Source organism: Gymnoscopelus braueri, assembly GCF_963280865.1.
Source record: "Gymnoscopelus braueri genome assembly, chromosome: 15".
Lineage (NCBI taxonomy): Eukaryota > Metazoa > Chordata > Actinopteri > Myctophiformes > Myctophidae > Gymnoscopelus > Gymnoscopelus braueri.
The window spans coordinates 46,060,571-46,078,634 of record NC_137620.1 but is presented as its reverse complement, the minus strand read 5'-3'; the positions used below and the strand labels follow the sequence as shown (position 1 = coordinate 46,078,634).

General features: G+C 43.3%; 1 protein-coding gene across 1 annotated transcript; it reads right to left on the bottom strand.

Annotated features, from left to right (window-relative positions):
• Positions 1–1,764: 1,764 nt before the first annotated feature.
• On the bottom strand, positions 1,765–10,826 carry LOC308101593 (NACHT domain- and WD repeat-containing protein 1; the record flags this gene model as incomplete). Its single annotated transcript, XM_080451014.1, has 6 exons — positions 1,765–1,982; positions 3,538–3,666; positions 6,341–6,480; positions 7,675–7,933; positions 9,036–9,306; positions 10,695–10,826. 6 exons carry the CDS (start codon positions 10,824–10,826, stop codon positions 1,765–1,767), a joined length of 1,149 nt encoding a protein of 382 aa, XP_080307140.1.
• Positions 10,827–18,064: the final 7,238 nt, after the last annotated feature.

The window sequence follows — 18,064 nt, the reverse complement described above, 5'->3', positions numbered from 1 at the left end:
CAAATAATTGTAGTGGAGTAAAAGTACAATATTTGCCTCTGACATGTAGTGGAGTAGAAGTAAAAGTATTGGAAATTGGAAATACTCAAGTAAAGTACAAATACCTCAACATTTTACTTAAGTACAGTACTTAAGTAAATGTACTTAGTTACTTTACACCACTGTCTGAATTTGCACACAGCCATTGACCATTACGATCTGAACGCAACTGCGAAGCCCGTTTCTCAATCTCATCAAATCTCAGCTGTTTATTTATTAGCGTTTTAAAAAAACAATGGGAGATCAAACTGTGCATGCGTCGAATCCACACACCCACTCTGTTACAGTGTTGTTGCCGCCTGCCTCGCCTGCCTCAAGTGCACACACACACACACACACACACACACACAGACAACGTGCTTAAACATAAAGGACTTTCATTTTACGCGCGTGTACACAGATGGAGGGCAATTATAATGTATTAAGGCTTATTAGCCAGGGATCCTTTTAACAACACAAACAGAAAATATTTTCAGATGGGTGGCCAAGGACAAATACTAGATCACAATGTTTATGGACCACAGTGGAGACACCCTCAGGGCTTTTTGTGTTATCCTTTTGCACCATCATATAGTGCCTTTACCCAAGGCACTTTACAACGATTGTGCATTACATTCATCCACACACACACACACACACACACACACACACACACACACACACACACACACACACACACACACACACACACACACACACACACACACACACACACACACACACACACACACACACACACACACACACACACACGCCTGTCACGATTACTCATTTAAGCTGATGATTAATTGTCACTCAAATAATTGCGATGAATGATTTAATGATGTGTTTGGCCGTTGAACACTGGAACATATGAAGCCTTTTAGGCTTCATAATAAAAACATGCACAGGGCAGATATGACAAATAACTTAAAGGGATATTTCACTTCCAAAAAAACTTTGGGTCATTTTATCGTCTACGCAGGCCTTTGAGAGCCCCCCAGACCGTTTTTAAGTTGCTTGATTCAGTATTTAGATATTTGATATTCATTTTATCGACACGCCCCCTTCCTATACAAACCCATTATTAACTTCAAACTCCATTTTTAACATGTTAGATTCATCAAAAACACCCGTCCTTGGATCTGGTGACTCACCCTGCCCTCCTAATACGCAAGGGGGACGTGTTTTTTCGATGACTTTTTTCATTGATTTTTTTTATTTATTTTTTGTATTGAATTTTTTTCATTTTCCCCAAAAATATTAAAAACTAGAACATGTGCTCCTCGGTCTCCGCCAGTACTGTTCCTGATTAATCCTGTCTTACCCATTTATATTACATATTGTCACGTGTCACTTGACCAATGTTACCTCACTTCAAATACATCAATGGCTTTTTGAAGTGACACCTATTTATAGGATTTTATTTCGTCATGCGTCTCGTAGAGCTTGTAGATCTGCTATTTCTGTTTTTTTATATATTTGAAAATGTGGGAAAAAATGTCAACATGGAAAAGATTATGACGATTATGTCAAATGATTGCGAATAGACGATGATGTAATAATTGTACCAGAGGCAACCTCAATTGGCAGAGGAAACTATGCACGGCACCAAGCTGGTTTCAGTGTCTTGTTCAAGGACACTTTGACACCAACTCTTGGGGAGCCCGGGATCGAACCGGCCGCTCTACCTCCTGAGCCGCTGCCGCCCCCCTGTGTGAAATGTGTGCGTCCGGGAGCACCGAGTCAGCTGACCTGCAGTCTGGGCCCCATGCAGAGCACCAGGACGGTGCCGTCCAGCCCCAGGGCGAGGGCGTCGGCCACCACGCCCTCGGCCCCGCCCAGAGTCCCGAGCACACGCCTCTGCTGCACGTCCCAGAGCCTCAGGGTCCCGTCCGCCTCCCCGCTGACCACCGTGGACCCCCGCTGTGCCCCGCCCAGCGCCGTCAACGAGGACCAGTGACCTGGGGGGAAAGACGTGACATGTGACACTAAAAGACTAGCCTCGGAAACCCATGCTTTTTTTTTTTGTTACAAAAGAAAAAAAAGCCTGGGAGAGCCATGCAGGAACGATGGTCTTAAAGGGCAAGACCACTTTGTTAGAGGTTTGGGTTGTGTAGTTACCTTTCCATGATGTAACTCCAAAGGTGGGCAAGAAATCAAAAATAATTGCTCCATTGATTAGAAATTGATAATTCAAAATATGCTCCTCATTGACTTACATTGTATGGTAAAACAGCTCTCAAAGTCACTCTTTTAGCACAAAAACGAACGTAAACAAGGTTGATTCAGACAATATAGAACATCACCAAACCCAGTACTGTTTTTTTTTTTATATAAAAATGTCAACTTCCTGTTGATTTTGCCATTTTTAATAAGTAGAAAACCCGGACTGGATCGGCGGATCCGGATCCAGATCTTCAAATAGTAAAATCAACAGGAAGTTGACATTTTTATTAAATGAAACAAACAGTACTGGGTTTGGTGATGCTCTATATTGCCTGAATCAACTTTGTTTGGGTTCATTTACGTGCTAAAAGAGTGACTTTGAGAGCTGTTTTATCGTACAATGTAAGTCAATGAGGAGCATATTTTGAATTATCAATTTCTAATCAATGGAGCAATTATTTTTGATTTCTTGCCCACCTTTGAGGTTACATCATGGCAAGGTAACTACACGACCCAAACCTCTACCAAAGTGGTCTTACCCTTTAAGACCTTGTTATCTCCTAACCAATCAGAGTGCAGAGGGGCGTCGCTCTAAATTTGGTGACGTCAGCGTGCGCCGTGCACAGGCCGGGGGGGAGGGGGGGAGGGGGGGGGGAGGCGGGGACATAGATTTTTGAAGCAATAGGAAGCCCCGCACGAATCCGGGCGGCTGGGTTTAGATCCGCCCTTCAAGACCATCGATTGGGCTCGTTCTCTCCGTCTACTAAAAGACTGACCTAACGACATGAAGAACCCCTAGCATACTTATTCTGGGGGGAAAACATTCCACGAAACTAGCGGATCTACGACTCTGGAGTTTTTTGCACCTTATGTGTAGCCTCATGTGCATACCTGCTGCTATGTGGACCAACCAATGACTGCCAGAAAAAAGTATCCGGAAAAAAAAAGCGTGCCGCCGCGATCTTCCGTTCCATAGCTGTGGGCAGTATTCAACTGCCCACAGCCTACATTCAGTGGGTTGTTTTTGCCAAAAAGCAGCAGAAACAAAGAAAAGGCCATTCTTCCAAAAGCAAATAACAAGGAAGTTAGGAATCATTGGCAGTCAAAGAGTTAAAGGACCAGTTCACCCCCCCCAAAAAAAGAAGAAAAACGGCCTAACAATGATGTCACTGGTAGGCAGGTTTCTGAAGTGTCCACAGCCCTACTATGAAACACAGACCGAGTATATATATGTTTTTTTTTTACCATTTTATCACGAGCATTAGTGAGGACCAATTATATGAAGGTAAGGTTGAAAATGGGTGAAGTGGTCCTTTAAGTACAATACTCATTTTGAAAGCACTTCATTACCGGCCAGCAGTGTGTGTGCCAGTCCTCCAGGGGGCAGTAGACAGGTGGAGGATGGCACCAGGACGGGCAGGGAGGAGAGGGGGCACTGAGCCAGCAGGGTGTGCAGGTAGCTGAACTTCAGAGGGTCACCTGGAGCCAGGAGGACAACAGTGACAGAATAACAGTATGTATGTCACGGGGAAAAGTGGAAAATCTGTTCTGAGAGAATGTTCTGAGGCGTTTAGTGCTGGATTATGTAGGCTGGGAGGTAGGGGGAGCGCTTGTTTTATTTCACTCTCTACTTAAAGGGCAAGACCACTTTGGTAGAGGTTTGGGTTGTGTAGTTACCTTGCCATGATGTAACTCCAAAGGTGGGCAAGAAATAAAAAATAATTGCTCCATTGATTATAAATTGATAATTCAAAATATGCTCCTCATTGACTTACATTGTACGTTAAAACTGCTCTCAAAGTCACTCTTTTAGCACAAAAACGAACGCAAACAAAGTTGATTCAGACAATATAGAACATCACCAAACCCAGTACTGTTTTTTTTTTAAATAAAAATGTCAACTTCCTGTTGATTTTGCCATTTTTAATAAGTAGAAAACCCGGACTGGATCGGCGGATCCGGATCCAGATCTTCAAATAGTAAAATCAATAGGAAGTTGACATTTTTATTAAAAAAACAAACAGTACTGGGTTTGGTGATGCTCTATATTGTCTGAATCAGCTATGTTTGGGTTCATTTATGTGCTAAAAGAGTGACTTTGAGAGCTGTTTTACCGTACAATGTAAGTCAATGAGGAGCATATTTTGAATTATCAATTTCTAATCAATGGAGCAATTATTTTTTATTTCTTGCCCACCTTTGGAGTTACATCATGGCAAGGTAACCACACAACCCAAACCTCTACCAAAGTGGTCTTACCCTTTAAGCCATTTAGACCTGGAACGCATCTGTGTCACTTTAGGTTTCTTTGGCTATTCAAAAATAGCAGATATACAAGCTCATAGCGCGGCACCGAGTGCCGCGCTATGAGCTTGTAGATCTGCTATTTTTGAAAAATCGTAAAAAAAAATATATATATTTTTTTTTCAAAGATCTGTTAGGATTTAGAAAACATTTTAAGAATCGGACTCAGGCCTTAATTTAAGGGGATAATTCACCCCAAAAATAACTTATTTCCTATCGATTACTCACCCCATGGAGACTTGAATTTGTTGATATTTTTTGTTTTTATCTCATTCCTAAACCAATCATTTGATGACGAGCGGTGGGTTCTGGTAGGAGACACAAAGCTTTGTGTCTCCTACCAGAACCCACTGCTCGTCATCAAATGATTGGCTTAGGAATGCGACAAAAACAAAAAAATATCAACGTTCCAAGTCTCCCAGTAATCGATAGGAAAAAAGTCATTTTGGGGGTGAACTATCTAATAAAGAATGGTTTTACATGCATTACTTTTTACATCACTTGAAAACAAGGCAGGCACGTAACAAGCCTCAAGGACTCCTGCCTTCTTTGGTAAAGGAAGCCGCCAGGTGAGTGAGTGACGAGTCGAGTCGTCAAGCTCAGCGTCCTAGTCGGCTAAGCCATGGTGCAGGCTGAAAACCCACCTCTTCAGGAGACACTACCCTTCCTCTTTGCCTGGCCTACTTGTTAACAACACATTGAGTGCCAAGAACGCATTATGCGTAAAAAAAAAAAAAAGAATCTTGTTAACTTAAAACTTAAAAATTCTGTATCTCGGCTCCTGAGTACTTTTTTTTTCTCAATGAAAAATCTCTGGCATAAAACAGCTAAAAAATCTGAAATAACTCTGGCATTCCATGTGTTAACTAGTTGCACGAACGCTTGTTTTATTGTTGTATTGTTTTATTGGATCTTGTTTAGTCGATACACTTATTTGTTTTAGCGCTGCTCATTTGATTTTGCTATTTTGTCTCATCTGTTTAACCCATTTAGACCTGAGGCCGATTCTAAAAACGCCTTCTAAAACCTAACCATAGTTATCTGAAAACGGTAAAATTCCTTACTAAAAATAAAAAATAAAAACTGATGTTACTATATTATAGCAACAACTAATGAGACACAGAGGTGGCATCCGGATTGAAAGGTATAACAACGTATAGGTAGCAACAGGTCTAAAATAGGTAGCTGATATATTGCACTTATACTCTTGGTTGCTTGTTTTTGCAGAAAATGCACTTAAGACTTCTGGTGATTAGTAGCTTTCGTTCCCTACCTATGTTGAATGCACTTATTGTAAGTTGCTTTGGATAAAAGCGTCTGCTAAATGACTGTAATGTAATGTAAATGGTGGAAATGTATCGTACGTACGCACGCAGGACATCGAGTGATACCTGCATACGAGAAGTCTGATAGGCTACTTCTCTTGTCGGGAAAAGTGAAAATGCAGCGACCGTTAACGGCTGGGGCTGGGCTAGACCTATTGAAAACCCACGTACGTCTCTGGCTTCTGGTGACTGATATTGACCTTGCAATGAATGGGGACACTTTCATTTTTCATTTTGTAAATATTTTTCGTAATGTAATGTTGAATCAAGGAGTCCAAGCATGAAATAACAAATATGAAGGTCTCCCCATTCATTAGACGCACAATATCAATCATCAGAAGCAGAGATGTGTGTTCAAAAGGAGTCTAACATTGAGTATTAAGTTGAATGCGATTGAATGAAGCAACTTAAAAACTGTCTGGGGTGCAAAAACACAAAAGTCAGAGCAGACGTGAAAATTACCCCAGAAGTCAAATGCCCTTTTAAGTGTAGAGGTGAAATTGTGTCGGGTGCATTTCTGATACCTGGGGCCACAGGGCGGTCCTCAGCGACTATCTGCCCCAGACGACCCATGATCTGACCCGCCAGCTGACAGGGGTCGCGCTCCAGCACTGGTCTGGACATCTGCAGGGCTCCACACAGCATGGCCACGTCTAACACCTCCCTGAGGAGAGGAGAGGAGAGAGCACCTCACATCAACATGTCTACATCTAACACCTCCCTGAGGAGAGGAGAGAGCACCGCACATCAACATGTCTACATCTAACACCTCCCTGAGGAGAGGAGAGAGCACCGCACATCAACATGTCTACATCTAATCTCTCAAGAACAGATTCTGCTCTCCGCTTGAATCTGTCGGGGGGGTTCGTCATAACGTGTACGCACTGGCCTACAAGTGGGCGTGCCTTCAGATCAGGAAGCAGGCCGCGCTTTACCCAATCAAATGTAGTGGGCGGGATTTACTGTCTGCTCTCGCTTCCCACTGAAAACAAACCGAAACTCATTTAACAATAGCGTCCTCGGAGCAGACAAAACCACGGAAAGATATTCACATTTTAACTTGCTCTTTCATCATAGAAACAAGTGGGCTTATAACCAAAACGATCCATGTTCTCTGGGAGAAGTGGTGTTAGTGTTCCGTGTAGAAATATTGTTAGTGGGAATGAAAACATAGTCGCACCACCGGAAGTGGAGCGCTGAGGGCAGACCAAAACCCCGGTTTCCTTGCGCACGGGTGCTCCATTTAGCTCCCCCCAGAGCCAAGTGAAAGAGTAAAAAAACAGCAGAGGGCGCTGTTTTTCCTTTTTATTTGGCGATGGGTTCCCAGATTGGTCTACATCTAATCTAACACCTCCCTGAGGAGAGGAGAGAGCACCTCACATCAACATGTCTACATCTAACACCTCCCTGAGGAGAGGAGAACACATCATGTCTACATCTAACACCTCCCTGAGGAGAGGAAAACACATCATGTCTACATCTAACACCTCCCTGAGGAGAGGAGAACTGAGCTTGTAGATCTGCAATCTTTTGAAAAAACATGAAAATTGGTGCAAATCTTTGAATATATATATCTTTAAAGCGAACATGTTTAACTCAAATCTTTGCTTCTGGGGGGTCCCTGGAACAACATATTTTCAGATGGGGGTCGGCGGCCAAATACATATCATTTTGGGGGTCCTTGACATGAAACAGTTTGAGAACTACTGATAAAGCAACATATGTTTTTCAGAAAACTGTTAGGATTTAGAAGACATCTGTAGAATCGGAACCTCTGCAGGGCTTAATGGGTTAATAAAGTATTCAATCAATCAATTAATCAATCAATAAGCTGATAGGGTGTGCCTGCAGCAGCTACCTGTCGGGCAGCACGGCTCTCTTCAGGTCCTCCTCTATGTCCTGTACAGACAGAGCCCAGGCCTTGTGCAGCAGGAACTCATAGTTGAACACACACTCATGGAACATGGGCATGATCTGCCCAGACTGCACCAGGTGGTAGGGCAGCCCGTGGAGCTTCCTCAGGTTGAACACGCGACTCTTCGTCCTGCGCTCGCCACCACCACCACCCTCCTCTTCCTCATCGTCCAGGGTCCATGCCAGCGGCTGGAATATGTGACCTGTGATGACAGAATTATGAAAAATACCAATATGTACACGATTAGGTTTACTTTAAGCCTTTCATACGGCTGTAATATGCTGTTATATTTACTCGTTCTTGATTTGAATGTTTGTTTGTGAACTATTCCAACCAACATAGCCCAAGATAGCCCCAGGGAAAGGTGTCAATTATTTTGTCCAGACCCTAACATCCGAAGCTGTCGGCTTGCTACAAGCTAGCTACAAACAAGCTAGCTACAAACAAGCTAGCTACAAACAAGCTTAGCCTGGAATGGCCAGACTATTATCATGGCAGATTTGTCTGGTTTCCGAGCTAAAACAAGCTGTAGCTACAAACATGCTAGAATTCAAATGTTGCCCAACCCAGGGGGAACTTTTTAATGTCTCCTCCTCTGTGCGAACTCATTTAGTTTGACCCTTGACTAGTCCAACGCTCTGACCTCACTTTGTGAGATTGTATAAAAGATAGTTTGGAGGACAGGGAGGGAGAGCCTATAGGCCAGGAGGCCTGTGCTGCTTCTGCCTTCTTGGTTGTTTAAAGGGATAGTTCACCCCAAAAAAGTGTTTTTGTCGCATTCCTAAGCCAATAATTTGATTACCAGCGGACCGGTAGGTAGCGGTTCCGGTAGGAGACACAAAGGAGTCTCTTTGTGTCTCCTACCGGAACCGCTGCCGGTCATCAAATTACTGCCTTAGGAATGAGACAAAAGCAAAAACATATCCATGAATTCAAGTCTCCATGGGGTGACTAATCCATAGAAAAAAAGTCATTTTGGGGGTGAACTATCCCTTTAACCCATTAAGACCTGAGGTGATTTTTTAAAATGTTTTCTAAATTTTAACAGTTTTTTGAAAAAAATCAAAAACATTTTTTTTTCAAGATTTTTCAAAAATAGCAGATCTACAAGCTCGTAGCGCGGCACTCGGTGCCGCGCTATGAGCTTGTATATCTGCTGTTTTTGAATAGCCGAAGACATCTAAAGTGACACAGATGCGTTCCAGGTATTAATGGGTTAATGCTCTGATCTGCTTATAATAAAACCTTCTTTTACTTCACTCTGTATGGAGGATAGTAATAATTGTTGGTCCATAATAACAGACCTCCGTGACGGGTCTTGTCTCGGTAGTAGTCGGCGTAGTCGGCGTGAACGGCCATGCGGGACTCCCGGCTCTTCAGGTAGCGCCGGACGCAGACCCGGCCCAGAGCGGAGTGGGCCCAGCGGTGCACCCAGGTCCCGTTGCTCTCCACCTCGCCGAGGTGAGGGCCCAGGGCCCGTCTGAGACCCGCCCAGCAGACGTAGGGAACCCCGGGAGCGCCGGGCGAGGCCTCCTGGAGGAGCTTCTCGTCTTTGGACAGGAGCGCCAGCAACTCCTGATGGAAATGGAATGGTTCACAAATGGTTTCCCAAACAATGGCTCAAACCAGGGACGTGCACAGATAGACTCTAGGTGGTGCTAGAGCACCTGCCCTTTGCCCTCTTGACCAGAAGTGCCCCGTTTACAGCAGGGGTCTTCAACAGGGGGTCCGGGACCCCTAGGGGGTCCTCAGAGTTACTACAGGGGGTCCGCCAAATCTTTATGTGATATGATTTTTCTTTTTACCATAACCACTCGAAACCTAGCATCCCTTTTCTGAGGAGAACTTTAGCCAAAAATAGCAGATCTACAAGCTCACAACGCCTCGCAGCGCGAGGCGTTGTGGGCTGGTAGATCGGCTATTTTTGGCAAAGAGGTATAGGTGTAGAGGGAAAAAAGAGCAGACCAAGTAAACAGAAAAAAGTATAATTTACTTGAGCACCTGCCCCTCAAAATGTCTGTGCACGCCACTGGCTCAAACTCAGGACACATTTAACCCATTAAGACCGGGAACGCATCTGTGTCATTTTTAGATTTCTTTGGCTTTTCAAAAATAGCAGATATACAAGCTCATAGCACGGCACTCTGTAGATCTATTATTTTTTGAAAATGTGTGCAAATCTTTGAATATATATATTTTTTTAAAGCAAAGATTCTACAAATGTCTTCTAAATCCTAACAGTTTTTTTTTTAAATAACTTCTGTTGCTATAAAATCAGTGGTTCTTAAACTTTTCTCATGTCAAGGACCCCCAGAATTATATGTGTTTGGTCGCGGACCCCCATCTCAAAATATGTTGTTCCAGGGACCCCCAGAAGCAAAGATTTGAGTTACAAATGTTACAGAATGTGAGTTACAAATGTTACAGAATGTGAGTTACAAATGCTACAGTTGTGAGTTACAAATGCAGATCTACAAGCACAAGCTTGTAGATCTGCTATTTTTGAATAGCCAAAGAAATCTTAAAAATGACACAAGATTGCTTTCCCGGCCTAAAATGTCTTCTATCCTTTTTTGGTTTGTTTGTTTTGTTAACAAATGGAACCCTGAGGACAGGGCTAACTGTGCAGGCCCGGCACCACGGGGGGGCCTGAGGGGGCATTGCCCCCTCAGTTTCAAATTGTGCCCCCTCAGTTTATTTTGGGAAAAAAAAGAAAAAAAAAGAACATATTTTTTTTAATTATAAAGTGTTCAACTATGATTTTTGATAAAGAATCGGTAAAATCAGGCAAAAAAAAAACCTAACCCTAACCCTAAACCCGAAATAAAGTAACAAAAAACGCCCCAAAACGGTCACAATCCGCGCGAATTAACCGCAAAACCCGCGACATGCACGTGCGCGCTTCAACTGCCCCCTCAGTCATTTCATCCTGGCGCCTGGCCTGTAACTGTGTGACCACCCACCTCTTCCGTGACGCCCCCACGTGACAGAGATATGAGCGTGGACGCCCGCCTCACCAGGTGACGGCCGTGTCCCCTCTCCAGGCGGGCCAGCAGGCCCAGGTAGAGGCCCTCCATGCTGGCCGGGAGCTCCATGCTGTCCTGGGGACTGAAGCAACGTTATTACTGATTAGCATTTTTCCAATCGTTTTTCCAAAAGTTCTCTTTTGCCTTGTCTTTTAGTTCTTTCAATTTCAGTTTAGTTTGAATGCGTTTTTAAAGGAGAAATCCGGACATTTTAAGTGTTATCTTTGATGTCCCTGAGAAGCTATCGCTAATGCCGAACGAGCTAACGCTGGTTGCTTGTTTCTCTCCCAGAACCTGGCAACTCGGTGTTGCCAGGGAGAGAAATAAGCAAACAACGTTAGCTCGTTCGGCATTAGCGATAGCTTCTCAGGGACATTCAGTGCATGTTTGAGTATCATGAGACTCTACAATGAGTAGTTGTAGAGAAAAAAATAACTTTGCATCAGTTATAAGAGACGAATTTCCCTTAGCCACGCGCTCCCATTATGCCAACGGAGGGGGTCGAAAAAATGACGACAGGGGAATCGCTGGAAAAAAACAACGCCACTTTCTACGTCGGTAGGTGAGTAACGACACATCAAAGATAACACTTAAAATGTCCGGATTTCTCCTTTAAGGTTTGTTTGGCTAATTCAGTTAGTTTTTTTAGTTTTTGAAAAGGCTTAGTTTTAGTTGAGTTTTTATTCATTTTAACCGGTTCCAAGCTAATAGAAACTACAGTTTTGGCCCTTTTGGAGGGGAGACGGGCGGGGGGGGGGCGATATTTGTCACTACACATACTCCTACAGGCCCCCCACCTGTCAGTGGGGAGTGTTGGGTGGGAGGAGTAGGACGAAGGCCAAGTGACAGCTGTGTATATAAACGTGCGCGAGCATGCATGCCGTCCGCGACTGGTTGCGCGGTTGCGGCCCTTATCAAGTCACCTTTCGCTCAATGTGGCCCTTACCCCAAAATGAGTTTGACACGCCTGCTCTACGTCATCCCGGTGGGGGCTCAGTAGGATACAACAGCAGTGACAACCCACAGAAATGTGTGTGGAAAGGAATCAATTGGCATAAAGAAGAAAAAAAATCACACCCAGTGTGAAGTGGGCGGTGTGGTCACAGTGGTCATCACAGTGATGGAAGTTCACTTAAAGAAAAGTAATATTGTGGACCAACACCCCTAACTTAAAAAAATCACACCCTGTGTGAAGTGGGCGGTGTCTTGCTAGCTAATCACAATACTGAATGGAGTCAACCAATCATGTACAAAAAATTAATACATTTATTGAAACACTCTTTATGATGGAAGAAACCATAACTTAAAAAAAATATATATGTTTTTTTTTAAAGTTATGGTTTCTTATATAGGGCTATGCACATGTGTCATGTGACACTGGCCAATCACAGTCCTGAATAGATTGTGATTGGCCAATCACGGTGCAGGGTTAGGCGGGGTACATTTTTGTACATTTTTGTACGTTTTTGGCCAATCACAGCGCAGGATTTGTTGTACAAATATCCAAACCTCACTTATAGGGGCGGTTTCACCGCCCAAAAAAAACACACCCAGTGTGAAGTGGGCGGTGTGGTCATCACAGTGGTCATCATAGTGATGTAAAAAATGGATTTTTGGAAGTGCATAATCCTATTTATAGGTTATTAATGTCATCATGTGTCTCGCTAGCCAATCACAGTGCTGAATAGAGTCAGCCAATAGAGTCAGCCAATCACAGTACAGCTAGGGGTGTACTAATGGGCCAATCACAGTGCAGGAAACTAATACTAATGAGGTGTCCCAACCCCACTTATAGGGGCGGCTACACCGCCCAAAAAACTGATAAAAAGCACAAAAGAAATAGTTGGGTGATAAAACTATATTAACCCCGGACTGAAGGAGGTCCAGCGCAGGCTCTCCCACAGAGCGGCCTCCATGTACAGTGGGGAGGGACAGGACAGACAGGCCCGCTGTAGCGCCTCCTGCTGGTGGTGCTGGAGACGGCGCTGTGACGCCTGCAGTCTGAACGCTAACGCTGTGATGATGTCATCTGTACTGAGAGGAGGCAGGGCCAGCACGGTAGGATGAGAGGAACTCTGGAGAGAGGGAAGGAGAGAGAGACAGAGAGAGATGTCATCTGTACTGAGAGGAGGCTGGTAGAGCATTAGAGGAACTCTGCATGGAGATAGGGGGAGAGGGAATGAGAGAGAGAACCGCCTCAAAGAAGACCCCTGGGGGTCCCCGGACCACATGAGATCCATTGATCTTATAGCGGTTTTCAACTACAAAGGGTTAACAACCCAGAACGTTCCATAACCTGCAACTTTCCACAACAATGTTTTTTTTTGTTTCATTCCATTATAACCACATCCACTCCTGAAAGGGGAGGTACGTCATACAAAATAGTAATAATAATAATAAAAAGAAATACAACTCACAAGTTGAGACTCATTGTGAGCTTGTAGGTTCACTTGGTTCTTATCCTATATAAAACATGCCTAGAGGGTGGGTAGGTCGACCGGTTGCAAAAGCTTATCCCAAGCTAACCTTTCCTATGTGGATATATGTAAGCTAACTATTTCCGACAGCAAATGCACAATTCGTACAGTATGGTTTCGTAAGTTAGACTTCCTTCAGTTGCAATGTAACAGCTCTGTGTACAGTACACGTCATTTCTATTACCTTTTAATTGTACATACATTATTTTGTATTGTATTGTTCCACTTTTGCTTTGGCAATGTAAACGTATGTCTTCTCATGCCAATAAAGCCCTTTGAATTGAATTGGTAGCGCAGGGGGACTGTGGGTGGTTGCAGAGATTAGAGGTGAATGTATGTGCTGACCTGTAGTGTGGTAGCACAGGGGGACTGGGTGGTTGCACAGAGGGACTCGGTGGTTGCAGACTGACCTGTAGTGTGGTAGCACAGGGGGACTCGGTGGTTGCAGACAGCAGCAGGTAGACGTGCGGGGGCAGGGGGACAGACAGCCAGGACAGGTCGGCTCCGTGCTCCTCAGAGAGCTCGTCCAGACCGTCCAGCACCAGGACCAGGGGCCGCTCGGCATCGACCCGCTCCAGCAGAGACTGGAACTCGTTGACCAGCTGAGGAACGCCCTGGAGGAGAAACACACATTTAGGACTTTAGCCAAATTCCAAACACCCAAATCTCTGCTCACTCACTCACTCACTCCACACCAGTGTTGGTTTTGTCGACTAAAACTATGACGAAAAATGCTGGTCGACCCCCTTTTTTAGCTGATGAAAACGAAATAAAAACCAAGCTACGATGACTAAAACTAAAACTAAATATATTGACAATTTCGTCAACAAACAAAAACTAGAGTAAAATGTTAGTGAGGGATCTAGTGGAGAAGAGATCCAGTAGAACTAAAAGACAAGTCATTTCATGTTTGGTTGCGCTCAAGGTGTTGCGCTCTGAAAATAGCAGATCTACAAGCTCACAACGCGTCGCGTTGTGAGCTTGTAGATCTGCTTTTGCTGTCAAAATCAACACTACTCCACAATCGGTCCTCCAGCTTAACCCGGAAATAGTTTGTGTCCCGAAATGGTCCTTTGCTTTTGGAGGAACCCAGACCGGAGAGTGAGCGTGCTCTCCGAGCCGCTTGGAGCGCCAAACAGCGAGTGTACATCGAGTGTATATAGGCTTCAGCCTGTTCCAAAATACCGCCCCCTGTCACAAAATATTTTCAGATAGGGGGTCCGCGGCAAAATACAAATCAATTTGGGGGTCCTTGACATGGACCTATTTGAGAACCACTGCCCTTTATGACACGGTGATTTCATGTTATAGAAACGTACCTCAGAGAGCTGTGCGTGGGGAAGGTATGTCTCTACTAGCTGAACACACACACTCTGTAGAACCGCACGGATGTTCCTGCTCTCTGCACTGAGACCCACGAAACACACCACCACCTTCACACACCTGAAACACACACACACACACACACACGCACACACACCATGGATCACGTATATAAATTAGACCAAAGATTGAGACGCCATCGTTAATGTGTGTTAGCCCATTAATACCTGGAACTGTGTCATTTTTAGATTTGAGCTAAAAAGCATTATTTTACACTTTAGGCTATTCAAAAATAGCAGATCTACAAGCTCATAGCGCGGCACCGAGTGCCGCGCTACGAGCTTGTAGATCTGCTATTTTTGAAAAATCATGAAAATGTGTGCAAATCTTTGAACATAATATATTTTTAAAGCGAACATTTTTAACTCAAATCTTTGCTTCTGGGGGTCCCTGGAACAAAATATTTTGATGGGGGTCCGCGGCCAAATACATATAATTTTGGGGGTCCTTGACATGAAAAAGATTGAGCACCGCTGATATAGAAACATACGTTTTTTCAGAAAACTGTTGAGATTTAGGAGACTCGGTAGAATCGGCTTCAGGTCTCAATGGGTTAAACACCTGAGCACCATCTCACCCTGTCAGCCAATGGGGGGCCAGCTGAGCCACCCTGGCCAGCGTGGTGCTCTTCCCCCAGCCTGGAGGTCCCAGGACCAGGGTGGGTCTGCTCCCCGAGCCCACCATAGCCTTCCTCACGTCAGCCAGGAAGGACTGTCTGAGGACACACTGCTTCTCTCTGTCATGACACAACAATGTTGGAATAGAAGTCAGCTGTAGCATCATGGTGAACACAGCCCAGGTACAAAGAGACAGATGGATAGATAAACGGACAGACGGACAGCTATATAACTGTTAAATAGATCTAAACTGCTCAAAAAAATAAAAGGGAACACTTTGATCCCTTAAAGGGATTGTTGGCAACATTAAGCCTAAATTTGAAAAATATCTATATATATATATTTTGCATTTTTTCCCCTCTATCAGCCACTATATAAGACGGACAGCTATATAACTGTTAAATAGAACTAAACTGCTCAAAAAAAATAAAAGGGAACACTTTGATCCCTTAAAGGGATTGTTGGCAACATTAAGCCTAAATTTGAAAAATATCTATATATATATATTTTGCATTTTTTCCCCTCTATCAGCCACTATATAATGATGCTGGGGTGTTTTCCTGCATTGAAACACAGTCCTCTTTCTGAAATCGTATTTTCCCTACTGTTTATGTTTGTAGCGGGCCGTAAATTAACGCACGCATGCGCATCCGTGCACGTCCGTGTCAACTTTTTACTTTCGGTTTGAAAACGCTCTCAAACTTCGTTTTTGAGGCTCATAATTTACTTTTCAGATAGCGTTTGGATAGAATTTAGTTGAATTGAATTTAGTTGTCCTCATATATGTGGTCAATTTGTCATGAAAGAGCCTATTTAAAAATAAAAATTCAGAGAACCGGCAGGGGCGGGCAGTTCCGCGAATTGTATCCGAATAAAGTAACCTATATTCGGCATGGCCCGTTTAGAAGTCCCCTTAACTCTATGGAAGTCCTCCCTACGTCACCCCCTGGTGGTCGGGGAAACGAACTGCTGGAGTTTTTTTCTTTGTTTATCTCTGAATCACCTACAATCCCTTTAATTATTTAGATTTTTTTCATGAACTGTGTACATAATGGTAACGAAAACTGCTCAGAAGAATTAAGGGATCAAAGTGTTCCCTTTATTTTTTTTAGCAGTGTATATTGTGATAGTACTCATTGCTATGTAATAAACATGAAATGCATTTTCAGGTCAGGATACCAACTTTATCCAAACAAAATAGCAGATAAAAGTGGCACCGTAACAATGATCCTTCCTGATTAGATCCCCCACCTGAACAATTATTGTATTTTCTGACCCCTGTTACAGAACAAACACTCTATAGCAATGATTACTATCATAATATAGAGCTATTTAACACTGTTACTGAACAAACACTCTATATGCAATGATTACTATCAGAGTAATGGAGCTTTATCTGTTAACAAAAACAAAAAGTCCTAGTGGTTTACCAGTAGGTGATGTACTCACAGAGTCAGTCCATAGAGGATGTGTCGTTGTATCTCCTCCTGAACCCTGACCCTCTCAGCTTCTCTCCTCACCACGTCAAAGGGACCTTTGGTGACGCTCACCTGCATGGCACTGGACCAGGATCGGTAGAACATCATAATAATAATACAAATAATAATAATTATACATTTTGGCTCATGTCCGCGTGAGACGGCACGCCTCCGTCGTTTTAACTGTTTTTTATTGGACCGTCTGAACTTCCTGGAGGGCGGAAGTGCCCGGGACGTCACCGTTTGACTGGAAGGGAAGGGTACCTCCTTCAAGTCACTGTTTGACGTTTGGTCAAGAAGCCCCAATATGCCTTTTGGGGAGTGAGACAGTGTAGGGGTGTGTGTCTGTGTGTCTGTGTGTGTGTGTGTGTGTGTGTGTGTCTGTGTCTGTGTCTGTGTCTGTGTGTGCGTGCGTGCGTGCGTGCGTGCGTGGTCCTCCTACCTGTTGAGGGCGCTGGTGAGCGTGCGTTGGACGTGGGCGCAGATGCGTTGTGTGTAGAAGCGGTGGGAGCGGTTGCGTTTGGGGTTCAGGCCCCTCCTCCCCCAGCCCACGTTACGCTCGTAGATGTTGGTGTGACGCAACTGGGGAAAAAAGGTTATAGCATATATACCGTTTTGTTTAGTAACAAGTCTCTCAAGCTCTTTAATAAACAGAGAATACATGTTCAGGTGGGTTAAAAATGTCATCCAATCAGGAGAGAGTACCCATTTATCGGCTTAATCTATTCCAATCTCGCCTCTGACTACCCCATATTATGACAAAAAAAACGACACTTAACCCATTAAGACTGGGAAAACATCTGTGCCATTTTAACATTTCTTTGGCTATTCAAAAATAGCAGATCTACAAGCTCATAGAGCTTGTAGATCTGCCATTTTTGGAAAAAAGTATGTGCATCCGTGAAAATGTGTGAAAATATTTGAATATATATATATATATACACATGTGTAACTCAAATCTTTGCTTCTGGGGTCCCTGGAACAAAACATTTTGAGATCTGGGGGGTCCATATCATTTTGGGTGGTCCTTGACATGAAAAAGGTTTGAGAACCATTGATATTATAGCAACATACGTAAAACAAAAAAATATGTTATGATTTATAAACATTTTGTAGAATCACCCAGAAGCAAAGATTTGAGTTAAAATATATATATATATATTTTCAAATTTTTAAAAATTTAAAAATGTAAAAATGTAAAAATGTAAAAATTTTAAAATGTAAAAATGTAAAAATGTAAAAATGTAAAAATTTAAAAATTTAAATTAAAAAATTAAAAAATTAAAAAATTAAAAAATTAAAAAATTAAAAAATTAAAAAATTAAAAAATTAAAAAATTAAAAAATTTAAAA